Source organism: Daucus carota, chromosome 5 (genome assembly GCF_001625215.2).
Source record: "Daucus carota subsp. sativus chromosome 5, DH1 v3.0, whole genome shotgun sequence".
In the NCBI taxonomy this organism is placed as follows: domain Eukaryota; kingdom Viridiplantae; phylum Streptophyta; class Magnoliopsida; order Apiales; family Apiaceae; genus Daucus; species Daucus carota.
The window spans coordinates 5,178,037-5,197,136 of NC_030385.2; the positions used below are offsets into that span (position 1 = coordinate 5,178,037).

The following is a 19,100-nucleotide window of genomic DNA, read 5'->3' on the forward strand; positions in this document are numbered from 1 at the left end:
AAAAATTTAATAAACTTTGGTCAATTCGACTTGTCAAAAGTCAAATGTGATGACTAAAAAGGGACGGAGAGAGTATTTTATTTTTTGACACTATTAAGTACTCCGTCTGTCCCTCGCATTTCTTTACGTTACTTTTTGGCACGCTTTTCCACACTCATTTAAAGTATAGTTTCATACTGTATTTTTAAAAAAAAATCTCCGAATAAAAGTTTGATTATTTAAACTTTTATTCAAAAAGAGAAAATTTAAAAAAAAAAGTTAGGGAACTATACTTTATAAGAGCCTCAAAATGCGTGCAATATTGAACGTAAACAAACACGGGGGACGGAGGGAGTAATAATCATGTGAATCTAAAAATTATATAATTCATTTATATTTGATTAGATAAAAACATATATAATTACCATCATTAGTGTTGCATATATTTAGAATATAACAAATCCTAGTTTTATCATATTTTCTCGACATAATTAGATATGGACAATGATAAATTTGATTAATCGATTTTGTTTAAACCAAACCAAACCAAACATACTCATTATATCCCGCTTAGAGCAGGGTCTGAGGAGGGTAAGATGTACGCAGCCTTGCCCCTGCTCTTAAAGCAGAGAGGCTGTTTCCGTGAAGACCCCTGGCTTAGTGCACAATAAATAATATAGTGTGTGATATAATATTAATATACCTTAGCCCATGGCCTTATTCACATGGGACTTACCTACACAGTTCCCGTTTGTCGATGATGGGTGACAATGATTTGAAACGGAGATATCAAACTGGGACGTTTGGCAACAACCGTCAATACACTAACCGCCATCAATCCAACGGAGTCTCTTTCTTGCCTTCCCCCACCCACATGTAATACCATTGTAGACTATGGCGACACGAATTCAGAACACCCCTGGTAGAATACGGTTACCAGGCCAAAATCATTTAGAAACCGCGTGAAATCTTACCAAATCTTTCGACGAAACAACATCTGTGATGCCCATTAATACGCACTAAACCTTATCAAATCCTTCGACGAACCAACATTCGTGATGATCCATTAGTACGCACTAAACCTTATCAAATCCTTCGACAACCAACATACTTAACCTATGGCCTTATGCACACGGGACTTACCTAAATAGTCCCCGATTTTCGATGATAGTTGACGTAGTGAAGCCGGTGGATCTGAAGAGAGATATGAAACCGGATAACAACCGCCATTACACACTTTCTTTAATTTACTTAAGTTGTGCTTGTGTAATCCATCCATCGATTCTCCTTTATCTACGCTTCCAAAGCAATAACCGCCAATACACTAACTGCTGTCTAAACTGTCATGCCGATTTCTTACCACCGATCCTGAGTACTGATGATTGAGAGTCACAGATTTTGGGTTTTGATGAAACAGAGAGATGGAAAAAGAAAAAGAAATGGGAATGAAATGTGAAATAAAAACGAAGATTCGAGATCGAAACGAGAAGCAAAATGATAAAGCGAAAGACAGATTTTCACCGGGACAACAGGAGTTATAAGTTTATAACCGGCAGGAGACCGATATATTTATCATACATGGTCGATATATTTATGATATATCGATTTTGTTTATATACGTAAAATAAGTGAAAAACTCTTACCAAATCGCTGGACTATTATCCATTAATCATCATATTACGAATGGCCCAAACCCAACCCATGTCCTGTGGCCCAACAAAATACCAAGAATTCAAATTGTACAAATAACGGCTAGTTTTAATCTTGTCTTGATCACGCTCTAACGGTCATATTCTTTTCCGCTGAGAACCCTAATCTTGCAAACCCCCTTATATAAATCTCTCTCTGTTTCCATCTCCACACATTACCCATCTTTATCAATTTTTCACTATTCTCAATTTCTCATCCAGTTGCAATCAATTTTTCTTATCTTCTCGATTCGAATATCGAAAATGGAGACTCCATCTTCCATTAGAAGGGTTACAAGGTCCCAAGCTCTTGCTTCCGCTAACAACAGCACCAACATACCCATGTCGAGTAAATCTTTATATTCTTTACCCAGTTCTTATTTTTTATTTTGGTTGCAAATTTGATTTTTTTTTTTTTTGTTTTAGTACTAATTAAATTGGTTTTCTTGTGGATTCTTGATTGTTTTAGAAAAAAATGATGGGACTGAAAAGGGGGTTGTGAAATCGAAACAGAGAACTGGACAGGACCGATCGGCTTTATTCGATATAACGAATGATTCACCGATTGTTGGGCTTGCCATGGGGAGTTTGGAGACCCCTTCATCATTTGTTTCCAAGAGGAAGAATTGTGGTTCAATGGCCAAGAATGTGGGGACTCCTGGATCTGGGGAGGCTCTTTTGAGGGGTCAAGTCAAGACCCTGTTGCAGAAAGTTGAAGAGGAGGCGGAGATTTCGAAGATTTTGGTTGATGGTGTTAATAGGCCTTTTTATGGCGAGGTAGTCCTTGGCCTTCCTGCTCCAACTCCTAACAATACTCCTCAGGTCTCGAATGTTTCGGGTAATGGAAGCGTCGAAAACAAGGGTTTAGAGTCTGTTGTTTCCTCTCCTGTTTCGGAACAATTTGCTTTTTCTCAGGTTTGTTTTCTTTTCCTGATTTTGGGTGTTTTTTGTTTATCTCTAATTCTTGATTTTTACTGATTTCTTATGTTTGATTAAGACTAAATGTGGTGCTATTGTTTCGTGTTTGACAGATTATCACTGATTTATTTGATGGCCAGAAGAAGGAAGAGTCTGTTGAATCTGAAAAGAGCTTGGTAACAAGGTCTCTACTCTTTGATTTCTCTGAAAAATCGGAGGGTTCTGTGGACTCTTCATCTGATTGCACCTCTGTGTTGACATTTGATGGAGGGAGTGGTGCAAGTAAAGTGAAGTCATCCACTGATGATGATGATGCCTCTATCTGGTCAATTCAAGTGAATGCGAGTACTAAAGATGATGAAGACGACGATGTTGAAGATGAAGTGTATGGCGAAGAAGAGGAGGAATATGATGAACAGGAGGAAGAAGAGTATTGTGATGATGCAATTTTGGATGGATTGTGTGAGGGACTGAGCAGTGTCAGTGTCAATGGAGTCGAATTTGCTGGGAAGCACACACGGTTCGTGTATAACAGCGATGGTGAGCTCGAAGGAGAAGAGGATTGTGATGCTGGTAATGGTTCTCCAGATGGTGCCTTGAAGTTGAAGGGCTTGCCAACACCAAAGGGGAAGCATGTGCGTTTCCCAATGGAAGACTGAGCTTCTAAATTGCTTCATTAGTTGATTCTTGCTGTTGGTTGTCTTTCTGGTGACACCAACCTTATTGTTTATTTCAAGTTTCTTTTTCTGTTCTAAATGTCGTGACATGAAACTTTTGATTGATTGGAAAGATTTTATTCCAACTTATGATATTTTAAGTCACCCGGTTATAGTTTTATTTTCTTTGATATTTGTGTTTCAGCGTTTTGAACAACTAGTTTTGATAAAGAATTGTTGCATAGAATGATAGTTCTTGATTCTGTTGTTGCGATCATGTGTTTAGGCGTGGCAAAATGAAGTATGTATATCCTTCTGCAAAACAAATGCTTGTTTGATCATATAGTGGTGATTGTTAACAAGCAAGACTTGCCTTATTCAAGTATCGGTCCCCGAGGAGTTGCTGCAATCCCCTTGTGTATTCTGCGAAACAAATGCTTGCTCGTAATCTACATGATTATCTTGGCAAAAACCAAAGAAGTTGCAGCAGTTCAGAAGCTAAAAAAAGCCCCTTGTAATGCACATATAATATACTCAGGTCAAATTTAGTTTCTGGAATCAATATGTAATGCACATATGTAATCTGCAATGCACATATAATGCCAAATCTTCTTAATCAAGATTAGTCAAGATGTGGGAAACGTTAAACAGTGAGGAACAGAAACATAAAAACAGAAGCCTTGCATATCTCTTCAAATTTTGTTTTTGGAAATAAATAGGTAGTTCCGCAGTGTGTTTGTTTGTAGCATTACATATCTATATTTGTCTTGAATCCTTATAATTCATCATGCTGCTAATACCTCCTAGAATTAGCATATTCCAATCTTCATCCGAAATATTAACTTGGCTATAGGATGAAGTAGTTGCTGGCATTGAATCACGCATAGCTGCTTGGACATTTCTTCCTGTAGGTAAATTTTTGTGTATCAGATTTACACTTTCGTATGTTATCCTGAAAGGACTAGGAACTTCATTTGGGTATGTGACCAACAATGTTGTACCCAGAAAACGGAGAAGCTATGCAAATACTGCATTATAAGCACAGTCAGAAGTATGAGCCCCATTATGATATTTTCCACGACAAGGCTAATCGGGAGTTGGGAGGTCACAGGGTGGCTACAGTACTAATGTATCTGTCAAATGTTGAGAAGGGTGGGGAAACAGTTTTCCCCAGATCAGTGGTAATTTTTAGTTTTTGATTTGGTAATGATATAGATGTTTGTAGTCTTCTTGCTTTCTCCTCATAAGCTAAGTGCAGGCGTGCAGCATATATAATTTTGTAGGAAGACACCCAGACAAAGGATGATAGTATGTCAGATTGTGCTAAGCAAGGTTACTCAGGTAATTCCTTACTAGAGTTTATAAGTATTTACGCCCCAGAACACGTTGCTTATTACCGTATATACTCATATTTAATGGTTGCAGTGAAGCCTGAAAAGGGCGATGCTTTGCTCTCTTTCAGTCTCCATCCTGATGCAACTACAGATTCACTGAGCTTGCATGGGAGCTGTCCTGTGATTGAGGGTGAAAAGTGGTCTGCTACCAAGTGAATTCACATAAGATCATTCGATGTACCACAAACCACAAACAAGGTCTGCACCGATGAACATGAGAAATGTGCTCTGTGGGCTGCTGCAGGTGAATGCGAAAGGAATCCTCACTACATGGTTGGTTCCAAGGTTGAGAAGGGATATTGTAGGAAGAGTTGCACTGTGTGTTCTTCCTAAGAATCTATCCAGGAACTTACATTGGCCTTCATTTTTTTTAATAAAGCAAAGAATTGTACTTTTTTGTGCTTTGTTTTTCGCATATGTTTCAAGTAAAAAAAAGTGGAAGAAACTAGTTTATATTGATCTCAGCTAGGGAAAAAATGAAGCCTTAGCATTTGAATATCATGGTTTCTGACAATTTAATGTATTCTTTTGTGGTCATACTGACTGAAGTATTCTTATATTCGATATGGAAGGAAACGAATGGTAGGATTCATGAAGACAATTCTTGGAAACTACGGGAGCTGATACTGCAAACTGTTGGAGAGAAGGCCCATCTTAGTGCAAGATTCAAGAAAAGAGCTGCTAAGGATTTTTCTTTTAATTCGATGTTGCAGTACTATCTTGTCCAGTTATTTCTCTAGTATGTACTGACTTCCTGCTTGTTTTATTGGGTTGAGTTGGAGCTTGTTCCTTCCCACCCTATATTTGATGTATATTTTTCATTGATTGAATCCAATAATTACTTGGCAAAAGAAAAAAAACTGTCTGGACCAGGATGCCATATGATATTTTCAGAACTGATTTCACTATGATCCTGAACTTTATAAAATTTCTCATGGAAATATCATATTTAAAACGGTGTAAACATTGTTTCAAATAGAATTCAGATTCAATTTTCACTCTTTCACGTGAATCATAATTACACGTTCTATTCAGCCATACCAGCTCGGTTCTGCACATCCGTCAGACCAGTCGCAAAGACTCTGGTGGATTGGCAGTGGATCATCTGCAAGTTGAAACAATATTGTAAAAATGCTGGCCAAGTGAAAATTCTATCTGCAGCTAGAATCTAATTAATATGTACAGTTTGTATCTGATCTGTATCGTAACCATCTGGTACATTAGTGCATGGCCAATGCTTACTGTTTTTTAGTTAGCACAATTTGTTTTAGTAAGCAGTGGATAATGGTTTATATAGTATGGATTAGAATTAGATGTTTGGGACATTTTACGAGTTTTATTATGTTTAGTTTGGTTCACAAAAGATTACTTCCTGTTTTGTCGAATTTGCTTACTCGTATGCATTGTTAGATTACAGCAAAAATAATGAAAAGTTCCCTCTTTTGCTGATTGCTGTTCTTATATAGCTAGAATTGTGAATTGTAATAGCTGATAACCACTTATAGCTTATCCAAAATACAGTTAATTTGCATGTGCATTTTGTGTTAGAATATTTTATTTGAGAGGCCTTTTGTATGAATTTTTCGTCTGCTTAAACTTTAGAAGTTCTGGTTGTGACTTTAGATTTTTGCAGTCTTGTATTGGTGAAAGAGTTCCGATTCACGAATGGATGCAGATATAGTTCCAAAAATCTAAGTCTCAAACTCGTCAAAAGGGAGTACTTGTCAATTGAAAGTTTGATCTCATGGTTGAAATCTTTCATGCAATTCAAAATCTGGCCCTGCTCTGTATTTTACTAGTTGAGAACAGCTTTACTTGTTTGATGCCTGATATTTTTTGTAGTTATTTGCTTGTGCCTGTTAGAAGAATTGCTTTTTTATTGCCTTTTAAACAGCAATAAAAAGGCTTCTAAAGATTGTATTGTTCCTCCAGTACTTTGAGACTATCGTGTCATTCCTGCTTCCTGGCATGTATCATACGACTCCGGTGAATATAAATATGGTTAGTTCATGTATGCATATCCTCTTTTCCTGATTGCTGCTTTTGTGTAGTTAGGACTGTCAATTTTTAATGTTGATCCACTTACAGCATGTAAGAATTCGTATATATGGTTATTATTGTAGTTTATATGAGAAGCCTTAAAATTATAAGAAATTCTCCTCCACCTAAATGTCAGGAGCTTCTTTGTTCACAACGTCACTTCCTGCTGTTTTTGGAGTACATGGTTACACGTTTGGTCTTGGTTGAACAATTTGATTAGGATATTACAATTGTTATAGGCCAATTGTGGTAGCTTATAACTATGTTGTTTTTCATGTACATGTCTGCAGTCTGCTCCTTCAGTATGATATTTTCAGAACTGATTTCAGTATGATCCTGAACTTTATAAAATTTCTAATGGAAATATCATATTTAAAACGGTCTTGCATTTTTTCAAATAGAATTCAGGTTCAATGTTCACTCTTTCACGTGAATCATAATTACACGTTCTATTCAGCCATACCAGCTCGGTTCTGCACACATCCATCAGACCAGTTGGAAAGCAAAGCCTCTGATGGATTGGCAGTGGATCATCTGCAAGTTGAAACAATGTAAAATTGCTGGCCAAGTGAAAATTCTATCTGCATATGGAATCTAATTGATATGTACATTTTGTATCTGATCTGTATCGTAACCATCTGGTACATTAGTGCATGGCCAATGCTTACTGTTTTTTAGTTAGCACAATTTGCTGTAGGATATGATACCTTACTCATGATTTTTTTTCTTCGACAATTTGTGTTTCAGTGTTTCGACCAACTATGCAGTTTTGATATGTAGCAAAATGGGGGTAATATGAATCGGTCTGCCAAAGAAATGCTTGCTTGTTAAAACATAATCATATATTTGTACAAAATGATGATTATTAACTTGGCAACAACCAAGAACTAATCACAACTTATTTAGATCGGTCCCAAAGAAGTTGCTGCAATCCAAAAGCAAAGCACTGCAGATTGCAGGCCCTTATAATAGGATTAGTTCAGAGATTAGGAATATTAAGATGTTAAGAACATTAAATATAAATAGGAGGTTCCAGATCAAACTACAGGTGGATTTCATGTCTTTTTCATTGTTGAAAATTAAATGGCTGCTAACTAATAGATTAGGACTAATGACATTCGAATTTGATAGCACAACCACCAATCCATCAGTCAATCACCCTCAATTAACAGAATTTGCTTCTAGTGAAGTGGACGCAAAGACATCAACTCCATCATATCAATTTTAATATTATGACTCTAACCAACCATATAAACTTCACCGTACATCATTATCAAATATGACTACTTGCATGTATATATGCTTGCGAAATTTCAATCACCCTTCAGCAGTCAGGAGATTTTCAAATCGAAAGATGCAAAGGGAAGAGGGTCTAGTTGTGAGAGGCAATGTCGAGATTGACATGCGCCAGCCTTTCCGGTCAGTTAAGGAAGCTGTTTCCTTATTCGGAGAAAGAGTTTTAGCTGGGGAGATCTATGGCAACAAACTCAAGGAGGTATTGCATGCAAAATATTGGGCCTGTTTGTTTTGAAGAAGTAGAAGCTGATTCTGGCTTCTTCTTTTCTTGACTCGTTTGTGTAAATAAGTAGAAGCATTTTTAAGAAGCTAAGAATGCTAGCTTCTCTCCCTGAGCTTCTACTTATTTTCCAAATACTTAATTAACTTATTTACTTCTCACTTCTAATCCACTTCCCTACTTTAAGCAAAAAGTCACTTTTTCAAAACTTGCCCAAACGACCCCATTATTCATACCATTATTTTCGTCGTATGTTGACATGCACAGCTTCAGAGTGGGACATTCCTGGTATGTTTTGTTCTTTTGTTTTTACTTAAACTTTTGAAGTTTCAACTTGCATTGCAAAATGCAGATGCAAATCAAAGCTACAACTCATCAAGGCGGGGATCACCAATCCAAAGTACGCGAAGTAGCGGGTGAGCTACAAGATTCAAAAGAAAGCCTCGAAAAAGCTAAAGAAGAAGACAAATTGATGACATACCTTCTGAAATCTCTGAAACAAGAACTTGAACAAACAAAGCAAGAGCTGGAACAAATGAAGTGCTCAAGAGAATTCCATAAACAGCTGAACGAAGATCCTGAAGACGAAGAGCTTAAGTTCATAGAAACCATTGCATGCAGTACCCCTCAAGTTGAATTCTCAAAAACAGAACAGGAAGGTCTGTCATTACAGAGGAACCATAATAATAGGTCAGTAAAGTGTCCAGGGACTCCTTTGCTAACCAAGTTAACTGCAGCTGATCAAGGAGGCCTAGTAACATCATCTCCAGGGCCTAATTGTCCCAAAAAGAAGCCGAAAATGAAGCCTATTGGTGCGCTAATAAGTGCCATGTTTTCAAAAAAGAAAGCTCATCAACAAGTTCAAGTGCAGCCTCCCAAGGTCTTTAAGTGAGCATGCATGCAATACAAGTTTGCTCTGTACAACATTGAGCAATGCGGAGATGCCATATCAAATTTCCTGCTGAAGAAAAAAAATAAACAAATCGTGCTCTCTAAGCTAGTTCTCTGTGTTTCTGAAAGAGCCCATGATTTCATTGTGTAGAAATTGTACAACTTTTTTTCTCGGAGATAATTGATATCCATACCATTTTTTTTGAAATTTTATGCACACAATATGAAATATGATACAAAAAATTAGTGGCCAAAGAGTAAATGTTTGGGTCTCCGTTTTTAACACATGAAAATGAAAGTACAATACGAACGTAAACGGTGAATTTAACTTTGGATATCTTTTCACTTATATAAAGGAATGTACAATATAAATATAAATATATTACATAAATAGGTATATTTCGTATAAAAAGATTATATATTGTAATTATATATATATATTATATATACATCTATAGATCTGTACATAGTTATATCTAAATATGAAGATTAATATATATATATATATTTAATAAAATAATATATAATAATGTATTTTAAATTAATTCTATATCTATGTTATATACTTATATGTACCTAAGAGTGACACGAAAAGTCCATTACGGCCCTGTTTGGAAATTAGCGGTTAGCGGATCGAATTAGCTGTTTTGACTAGCTGATTCAATTACATGTTTTGACTAGCGGATTGAATTAGCTATTTATCGTAAAACTGTTTGATAAATAGCTGATTGATTAGTTTTTTCTGACACAAACAAAACCGCAAATCCAAAAAGCTACTCAAAGTAGCTTTTTCAAAATTAGTTTTTTGGATCCAAACCTCTATTTTTATCCGCTAATTACCAAACACTACTACTAGCTTATTTTAGTGGACAAAAAACACCTCAAACCTCTAATTTTGCCCCAAACCTCTAATCCAAATAGAGCCTACATATTTTGAATCGAATACACAAACCCAAAATGAATCGAATTAGATATAATTTCACCTTCACATACACAAAACATGCGATTATGGGTCATGATAGTGGTCAGATTGAGAGATACTATATTACTCATATTTTCGAGGTGAGATATAAGCAGATTTTATTCTAATTTTATCGTTTAGATTCAAAATTCCGGGGATCATCGTAATTTTGTAACCATCCAATGCACATGCACACATTCTTGAACTAGTATCAGCTGTAAAGAAATGTAAGATTACAAAGAAAAAGATTTTCTGCATAAGAATGTAGGTGCATTGAACATTCACCTAAAAACAACTGCCGAGATATAAAAACCAATGTCGGTAAGTCCGGTTGAAAGACAAGTGATTGATGATTTATATTTATGTATGGCTAGAAATATGTATTGTGGCGAGACATGAAGGTACGAGAGAGTTGGTGTTTCTTGATTCATGTATATACAAAAATATTATTATGCACATGTAGGCATGTGAAACACTGAAACTCCCCCGTCTCCAGTTAAGACAATTTTTAGTTGACCCCTGCCCATTCCTGTTGAGCTTCAGCGGCGCTCTGGCTTTGCCTCAAGTTTTGGAAACAGATAACACGAGATAATGGATGTGTTTGTTTCTGAGAAGGCAGAAGTTGTTTCTGATTTCTACTTTTTTTTTGATTCGTTTGTATAAATAAGTAGAAGTATTTTTAAGAAACTGAGAATACTAATTTTTTCTTTAGAGCTTTTTCTAAACACTTTATTAATATATTTACTTCTCACTGTTATTTATTTTTTTAATTTAAGTGATAAGTCATTTTTTTAAATTAACACAAACGACCCGAAGCAGGATAGTGATTAGTGACTTGTCCTCGACTGCTAAGTTTATCAACTTGGGCAACGTTGTCCGGGATTTGGTAAAATTACCGGGATCAATAATTACATTCAAAATTTTATCTCTTTTATTTGTTTCAATATAGTAGTCTTATCCTGACAAAAAAAATAGTAATCTTATTTTAATTTGGTTTGATCTAACTAATTAAACTTTGACTAGTAATTACATATATTTCATTGATTGTTAATATATTTAATTTTATATTAGTATCAAAAATAAAAACATTTCAACGTATTAAAAAGCTCATGAATACGAATTCAATAGGATCACTCACGATTATATTTAATCTTATAAATTAGACATAAATTAATAACTTATACCATGTTAAGAAAAGTCCTGTATATTAAGGAAGAAAAGTAAATAGAATCGGAATACGAGTTCGGTAAGATCATGACTACATTTAGTTTTATAAATTAGACGTAAATTAATTTGTCTCATCATGTTATGAACAGTGCGTGCGACATATAAGAGGGAGTATAATTTTGGGCCCTAATTTGCATGTGCCTCTATTTTAGTGATGAATATAAATATTCCTTTTGGAAGAATACATTATAATTTGGCCTTAATTTAAGCAACGGAAACAAATTGTTGACCGTTTTTCAAATTAACAACTCGAAGATATTGGAAAATGAATACTTGGAGTCAAGTTAGAGCAACCAAGAAAGTCCAAATTCAAACCATTCTTTCGGCCTCTTTTATGGTTTTTTTGGACGCAGTCCTCTTAAAACAATATTAAAATGACCAATATATACAGGAGTATATTAATTTGTTGTAAATCGCTTTTCGAAAAGATTGTTGATTCTCGAGAAAAGATTTATCTTATTAAAAATTCTTAACTTTAGTACATTGGATGCTCCTTTTGATTTTATGGTTAGAATGGATGGTTGAAATTTAAAATTAAGGGGTATATACTATTCTTCTGTCCAGACCAAAATGCCCTTTAGTGCATGTCCAATTGTCCATTATTAACCACTCATTTCAAGCTTAATCATACGGCTACTTTAATAATCCTACATTTGTTAAATATGATTAGTCACGGTTCCTTGTATAAAACTACTCCATGCCCACATGATGTGGAAAATTTGGCGGTTTCTTTAAGTTAACACCAGCACTTGTATACTCCTATTATTAATGAAAAAATTAAAAGATTGCTGGCAATGTTATCTATTTATCAAAATCACTACTTTAACGTAGAATTTTAAATAAATTAAACTCAAGATTTTTCAAATCAAACCAAATTTGTTAAGCTTTATTAATAAAAGATGTTGTTCGAACTCGATTTGTTAGTATGTCAAACCGAGTCGATCGAACAAAGACGAGAGCGAAGACGAATGAAACAAAATTAAGTCATAATGAAAAATATATTTAAAATATTGAAAATTAAACGAACATAAGCAAAAGCTTATCGAACTGCACAATGTGTAACCTCTGCGGACTGCGGGTAATAGAGTCAGACTGTTCGTGAGCTATTCGAACTCGACTCATAAAATATTCGAATTTGATAATAATCGAGCCGAACTCGAGTTTTGAATATTTTACCGAGCCGAGCTCGAGCTTCAAATTACTCGGCTTGTAAGGTTCGCGAGCCTTATCAAGTCTCTACTATTTTTTAATTTTTTTATTGTAAGTATATTTTTACAAAATATTTAATATTTTATTAATAACTATATATTTAATCGAATCGAACTCGAGCCGAACTGATCATATTACGAGTTTTTGTCAATATTTGGTGACTCAATTCGAGCTTTCAAGCCGAACTCGAGCCTGTCGAACTGTTTATGAGGCGAGATTCTAACTCGAAGTTTTGGTCGGTCGAACTTTTCAATCGAGTTCGAGTCGAGTTTGGCACTATTCGACTCGGATCGACGCCACTATTAACCTTATCCGACAAAATAATCTCACGAATCAAGCAAGCTTATCGAATTCAAACCTGAACAGTCCGATTCGTTCCCATTTAAATTTTTAATATCAGGGAAGTATTATATATTTATATTGGACTGCTGCTCCACAAGACCACAGCATACATACGCTAGCTAAATTATATTACATGTGCTATTATGCTTTGTACTAGCTAGATTCTTGATCACTCATAAAACAAGAAGCCTCAATCATATGTTCTGTTCATATTCCCTCCTCGACCAGAACAAAAAACAAGCACAGCCAAGTTAACATGGACACCCCTATAGATATGAGAAGATCAAGTAACATGAAAACAAACTTCTGCATTCCCAGGCTCCCCCGAAAATCCACACGCTCGATATCTCCCATGTCACTCCTAGAGCGTTTTCGCGTAGCGGTTTTCAGATTAATCATGCTGCAGTCTGCATTGTCCAAGGGACCAACACATGAGAAGAGAAAAAAGGCCTCATCATCTGCAGTCCATCAGTATCATCGATCGTGCTACTCGTATGATTCGCACCATAATGAAGCAGTGGCAGATTGCATAGAATTCATCAAGAAATCGTCTGCTATCGACGAGGAGGATCGACAGTCTACTGTCAGCAGTCCTGCAGTGGATGGTACCTTGTCTGAGGTAGTCATCCCCATGCCTGTTATGTGATTTTTGTGCATTACTATATAGTTTTTCATCTAATGTTTGGATGTTGTACGCTCAATCCGGATCATTCTTCGTAAATCGATCTGTCTGATTGTTTATTTCTTCGATTTTCTCTGTTCCTTGTAAAATTTGAGGCCATCTCGAATGGCATAAGAGAATGGTACCAAATGTGGGAGTACTTACTTTGTAAATTAATCTACGAAATGGTTTGAAATCATAGAGTGCTTCATCATTTACTTGCTTGATTATGAATTAAGCATTTTATACAGTTGTCATTCAAAACCTTGAGATTATATACTACGTAAATTTTGCTTAATTATGAATTAAGCAAAATCCGTAAGAAACATTACAACGTGAAATGATCTTGATACTAGAATTTTACTTTGCAAATATAATTTATTAATTTCCTCACTTTAAAACTCTGTTCTAAAAGACGGTGATTAATTACGATTAATTCTTGTTCTGTAGGTCGCTGAACTGATTATTCCATTAATCATCCGATTAATCCCGATCAATCCAATTAATCTTTGTTATGCGACTTCACTGATTAAGTCCGATTTTCGCTTTTTACAACAGTGCTTTAAAGGCGTATTTCATGTTTATCATTCGATTTTCCCTTACTCAAGATATACTTAAGAATGTATACGGAGACTTGGAAAAAGGAAAATTGTGGTTGCCTCCCTGTCAAGGATAATAAAAGGGATAAGAACATTCATCCAGTGGCTGCTGTTTGTTCCTCGGCCAAAAGATGAACACCACCTTGTTCTCTTTCACTGCTAAACCATTAACCACCACTCCATCTAAGTTTCAACTTCATCACCAAAAGTACTTACTCTCAGTGACCCCTCTAAAAAGCTCAACTGACAGCACCAACAGCAAGATCACCAGCAAAGATGGTGAAGTTGGTGCACCATCTTCACCTGAAGTTGCTCCAATTCGGTTCAAGAGAGTATCGAGACGGAGGGCTAGACAACAGGAGCTGGAACAGAGCAAGCCGGCGCCTAAGCAGCCTAAGCCTCCGAAAGAGTGGGAGGCTATGACACTGACTGAGAAGGCACTTGAGTTGTATGTTGGTGAGAAGGGCCTTTTGTTCTGGATCAACAAATTTGCTTATGCCTCTATTTATATCATCATCGGGGCTTGGATTTGTTTTCGCTTTGTTGGTCCTGCTCTCAATCTTTACCAGCTGGATGCTCCTCCTCTTTCTCCCACGGATGTTTTGAAGGGATCATAATTTTTGATTTGGAACTCTGTTCATGCGGGAGTCTTGTGCACTGTTAACGCCTCAACGCCTCTAGGATTGTCATTGTGTCCTAATAGATTAATTGCCTCAAATTTTCTCCATTGTATGTTCCTTGAATTGGAGAGTCAGATATACGTTTTGTTATAAACCTCGGTTTATAAGATTTTACATAATTTCTTGTCAAACACATTACACACACATGTAAGAACTAAAGAATCAAATGAAATGCTGCAATACTGTTAATTCAATTGTTTTAGTGTAAATGTTATGCAATTAAATTAATCAAATGAAATGCTGGTGTAATAATTTTAACAAGAATTAAGCTCAGCACGTACGCTCCACAAGCAAAGACCAAAAAAACTCGAAACTCTTCAAAGGTATATATACTACAATATGTTTGATCCTAACTCTTCCTCTGCGAGTTAAGAGGTTTGTTTTGTGAACTATGTTAAAATCTATGAAAATCAAGTTCATCGTAGCATCTTATTCGGCGCAAATTGTTGTTATGACATGTGTTGAGAGGAATGAGGAGACTAGCTTAGCCGTCTTTCGAGTTTGATGAAGAATATAGTCAATATGAGTCTACGACTAGGCAATTCATATTCTGTACTATGTTACAGCCGATTAGTAAACTTATACTATGATTCAACCCTTTCTGGTGAATATATAATGGGAAATGGATAGAGTTAAAATTTACTTCAGTTTTGGTGTCTTAATCAAATCCTGTTGCCCAGTTCGCGTACAAGACCAAACAATATAACAAAAATCGCGACTAGAAGAGTTAGGCATCGGATATAATAGAATTACTACGTTTTGTTAATAACGGAAATCCATATGTCAGGTCCTTCAGACATTGACATCGAATGCAGATGTAATTAGGAATCTTGAAACTAGTATCGTTCTATGTGCTCTTTTTGACGTTTATGCTGTTTTGTCGCGCTGTTAGTACTTAGTCAGATACTCCCAAGACAGTTATAATATGCTAAAGACACTTTCATTTCCTCTTGAAACATATTTATGTGTTTGTTTTGATTTCTGAATGTTGTCTGTATGCTAAGTGGTATCAACTTTACGGCACCTTCATGTATAAAGTATTATTTCATTGACATTCTCTAATATTCAACCGAATGACCGATCAATCACTGATGTATGCTGGAAAAAGTCTGCTTGATTTGGCTTATAAATTGTAGCTGGTAAATGGTAACATACTTGTGCTGTTAGGTGCCTCCAAATCTGAATGGAATCAAAGGATTCAAAAGAACCAAGAGCCGAACTACGATGGTGCTGGTGGCTAGGTGTCTCTGTGTTCGCTGTTCTTGTTGTGACTGCAGCTTTTCTAACCCTGTGGAAGGATTTTCACTTCTTTCACTTCAGGAAATCTCATGATCACGGCATAGTTGTTGATAAATATGTCGATGCTCTCAACATTGCCATGCAATTCTTTGAAATTCAAAAATGTAAAACATATTCTAACTCTAAGCCTCGTAGACTTTATTTCTTCTAGTATGTAATGTAACGTGTTGTTGCAGCTGGAAAACTGGTTGAAAATGGGATTCAGTGGAGAGGAGATTCGGGACTGTATGACGGGAAAGAAGATAACTTGGACCTGTCAAAAGGAATGTATGATGCTGGGGACACCATGAAGTTTGGATTTCCAATGGCTTTCACTGCAACAGTTTTGTCTTGGGGCATTTTAGAGTATGAGGATCACATGAAAAAAGCGCAGCAGTTGGATTATGCTCGAGACTCCCTCAAGTGGATCACTGATTACCTAATTAATGCCCATCCCTCAGACAACATACTCTATATTCAGGTTACCTTGATTCAGCTCTGCTATTACAAATCAGTTTTTTGTTACTGGTAGTTATATTAGTTGGCGAAATTTTAGTCTGTATGATTTCCTTTGTGTGGTGAAGGTTGGTGATCCAGGAGTAGACCACGCATGCTGGGAAAGACCTGAAGTGATGACTGAGCGAAGGCCTCTAACACAGGTCAATGAATCTTTTCCAGGAACAGACATTGCCGCGGAAACAGCAGCAGCTATGGCTTCAGCATCATTAGTTTTCAAGAAAGTCAATTCGACTTACTCTAAATTGCTTCTGAAGCATGCCCAACAACTCTTCACTTTTGCTGACCAATACCGGGGTTCTTACAGTATAAGTGTTCCCAAAGTACAGAACTTTTACAATTCTAGCAAATTTGAGGATGAACTTCTGTGGGCTGCTTCATGGCTCTATCACGCAACAGAAGATCCGATGTACCTTAATTATGTAACTGTACGAAATGGCAATTCATATGCTAATTGGGGAAATCCTACATGGTTTTCATGGGATAACAAGTTAGCTGCAACTCAGGTAAATCACCTTCTGTTAGAATTTACGCCATTGCAGATGAACATTTTTACCAGTAACAAGATTATACTAATACAAGTGAAGCATGTATATCCTCCCAAAATTGAAAGCCCCTCCAGCGCTTGTGAATACTGTTTGTTATTTAGCTCAGTGAACAAAGAGTGCTGAAACATAGCCAATAATCTTATGTCATTACGTTTAGAAATGTGAAACTTTACATATTTGAACAGGTTCTGCTGTCTAGGATCAGCTTCTTTGGTCCAAAAGAGATACCAGACGAAGAAAAACTTGGCCTTCAGATGTACAGTAAAACGGCTGAGTATGTGATGTGTTCAATCCTACCTGATTCACCAACAAAAACAACTAAAATGACAGATGGTAATTTTTTCTGTTCCTAAAACCACTATAGCAGCTCTACGAAAGATAGCAAATTCTAAAATATTGCTTTTAGCATCCCATATTCTTGCACAGTTACTGCATAATATTCTACAAACATAAGACAATGAGTCTCTGTTAAGTGACCAATTCTCCTAAAACCTCAAGGTGTCAGGAGGAGGGCTTACCAGGATTATATTATATTCCAACATTCCCCCTCACCGCAAGCCTAAGCTCTGATACCATGTTAAGTGACCAATTCTCCTAAAACCTTAAGGTGTTAGGAGGAGGGTTTACCAGGATCATATTATATTCTAACAATCTCAGAAAGTTGATGCAGGTGGCATGCTATGGGTTGATGAGTGGAACTCTCTGCAGTACTCTATCGCCACAGCATTTCTAGTAGTTGTTTATAGTGATTACATGCTTACTTCCAAGACACCTACTCTGTACTGCAGTGGTAAATTATACAACGCAACAGACCTCCGCAATTTTTCCATCTCACAAGTAAATTCCACAACCCCTTATATCCCAATCTCTTTCCCTAACTACAACATTAGTCTCTCCCAATGCAACTACTGATTCAATGTCAAACAACGCGCAGGCTGAATACTTGCTAGGCAACAATCCAATGAGCATGAGCTACCTTATCGGATACGGAGACAACAATCCTCAGTACATACATCACAGAGGTTCCTCAATTCCGGTGAATGCCACAACAGGCTGCAAAGACGGCTTCAAGTGGCTCAACTCCACAGACCCGAATCCAAATGTAGCATTCGGAGCAGTGGTGGGAGGGCCATTTTTCAATGAAACATATGTAGATTCCAGAAACAACTCCATGCAGGGTGAACCAACAACTTACAATACTGCTCTTCTTGTTAGTCTTTTATCTGGACTGCTCACAACTTCTTCAGTTGTCAAGTCTCTTAAATGATGCAGATCATCCAGCATACTTGGACAGTGTATAAACAGGAGTATTAATCAGTAGTAGACTTGTAACAGATTAGAAGCAAACTCTTGTCTTCTTGTATATAGTACCTCACAATTATAAGCAACAGAGCATCTGCCTACGTAAGAAACAAAAACAGAGTAAATTTATCCGTATTTCTTGCTGAATTTCTAAAAATCGTGGTCAAAATTTGAAAGAAGGGCTCTTATTGATTTGTAAGGCAAGAAAGTGCATTTAAAAGCGAAAATAAAATATGACAATCTTTTTGGAAAAACTTAATAAAAAATTAACAAATATCATTATTTTGAAGTGCATTGCATGAGCTAACCAAGAGGTGCAAACAAATGAGCAAAAAGCTAATTTGATTTTCTATTCATTTTTCTTATCCCTAATTTAACAAAAAATATCACACAAAAACAACAAAAAGTTGTGAGATATTAGAAAATCAAAATTCGTGCAATATTAGATATTTCTTAATAATTTTTTATTTAATCAAGCTATCTTTAAAATATCACAATCTATCTAAAAATCTTATAATTCTCACAGTTTTAAAATAGATGCCCTGTTATTCGAGGGGTTTCCACTAGTTTTCACCCGTGAAACCCCAATCTTTTCTTCTTTTATTAATCTTAATTAATCTCTTATTTTTCTTGACATGTTTTCAAATAATTTTGTTTGGTCTCTCCTAACGAGAGTTTGATTTTTTTTTTTTTTT

At 36.1% G+C, this 19,100-nt stretch overlaps 5 protein-coding genes across 5 annotated transcripts; all 5 read left to right on the forward strand.

Annotated features, from left to right (window-relative positions):
• Nucleotides 1-1,824: 1,824 nt before the first annotated feature.
• On the forward strand, nt 1,825-3,432 carry LOC108221939 (uncharacterized). The gene is made up of 3 exons (XM_017395802.2): nt 1,825-2,016; nt 2,137-2,582; nt 2,699-3,432. The coding sequence occupies exons 1-3, from the start codon at nt 1,932-1,934 to the stop codon at nt 3,242-3,244; spliced, it is 1,077 nt and encodes a 358-aa protein (XP_017251291.1). The 5' UTR covers nt 1,825-1,931; the 3' UTR covers nt 3,245-3,432.
• A 551-nt stretch (nt 3,433-3,983) lies between these two features.
• LOC108221220 (probable prolyl 4-hydroxylase 7) lies at nt 3,984-5,101 on the forward strand. Its single transcript, XM_064094645.1, has 3 exons — nt 3,984-4,422; nt 4,525-4,582; nt 4,667-5,101. The coding sequence occupies exons 1-3, from the start codon at nt 4,234-4,236 to the stop codon at nt 4,789-4,791; spliced, it is 372 nt and encodes a 123-aa protein (XP_063950715.1). The 5' UTR covers nt 3,984-4,233; the 3' UTR covers nt 4,792-5,101.
• Nucleotides 5,102-7,972: 2,871 nt separating this feature from the next.
• LOC108222392 (WEB family protein At3g51220) lies at nt 7,973-9,287 on the forward strand. Its single transcript, XM_017396309.2, has 2 exons — nt 7,973-8,170; nt 8,544-9,287. The coding sequence occupies exons 1-2, from the start codon at nt 8,030-8,032 to the stop codon at nt 9,081-9,083; spliced, it is 681 nt and encodes a 226-aa protein (XP_017251798.1). The 5' UTR covers nt 7,973-8,029; the 3' UTR covers nt 9,084-9,287.
• Nucleotides 9,288-14,212: 4,925 nt separating this feature from the next.
• On the forward strand, nt 14,213-14,698 carry LOC108220779 (uncharacterized). Its single transcript, XM_017394636.2, has one exon. It carries the CDS (start codon nt 14,213-14,215, stop codon nt 14,696-14,698), a length of 486 nt encoding a protein of 161 aa, XP_017250125.1.
• A 1,030-nt stretch (nt 14,699-15,728) lies between these two features.
• LOC108222557 (endoglucanase 10) lies at nt 15,729-18,554 on the forward strand. Its single transcript, XM_017396462.2, has 6 exons — nt 15,729-16,164; nt 16,237-16,520; nt 16,624-17,061; nt 17,289-17,436; nt 17,774-17,940; nt 18,038-18,554. Exons 1-6 carry the CDS (start codon nt 15,945-15,947, stop codon nt 18,368-18,370), a joined length of 1,590 nt encoding a protein of 529 aa, XP_017251951.1. The 5' UTR covers nt 15,729-15,944; the 3' UTR covers nt 18,371-18,554.
• Nucleotides 18,555-19,100: the final 546 nt, after the last annotated feature.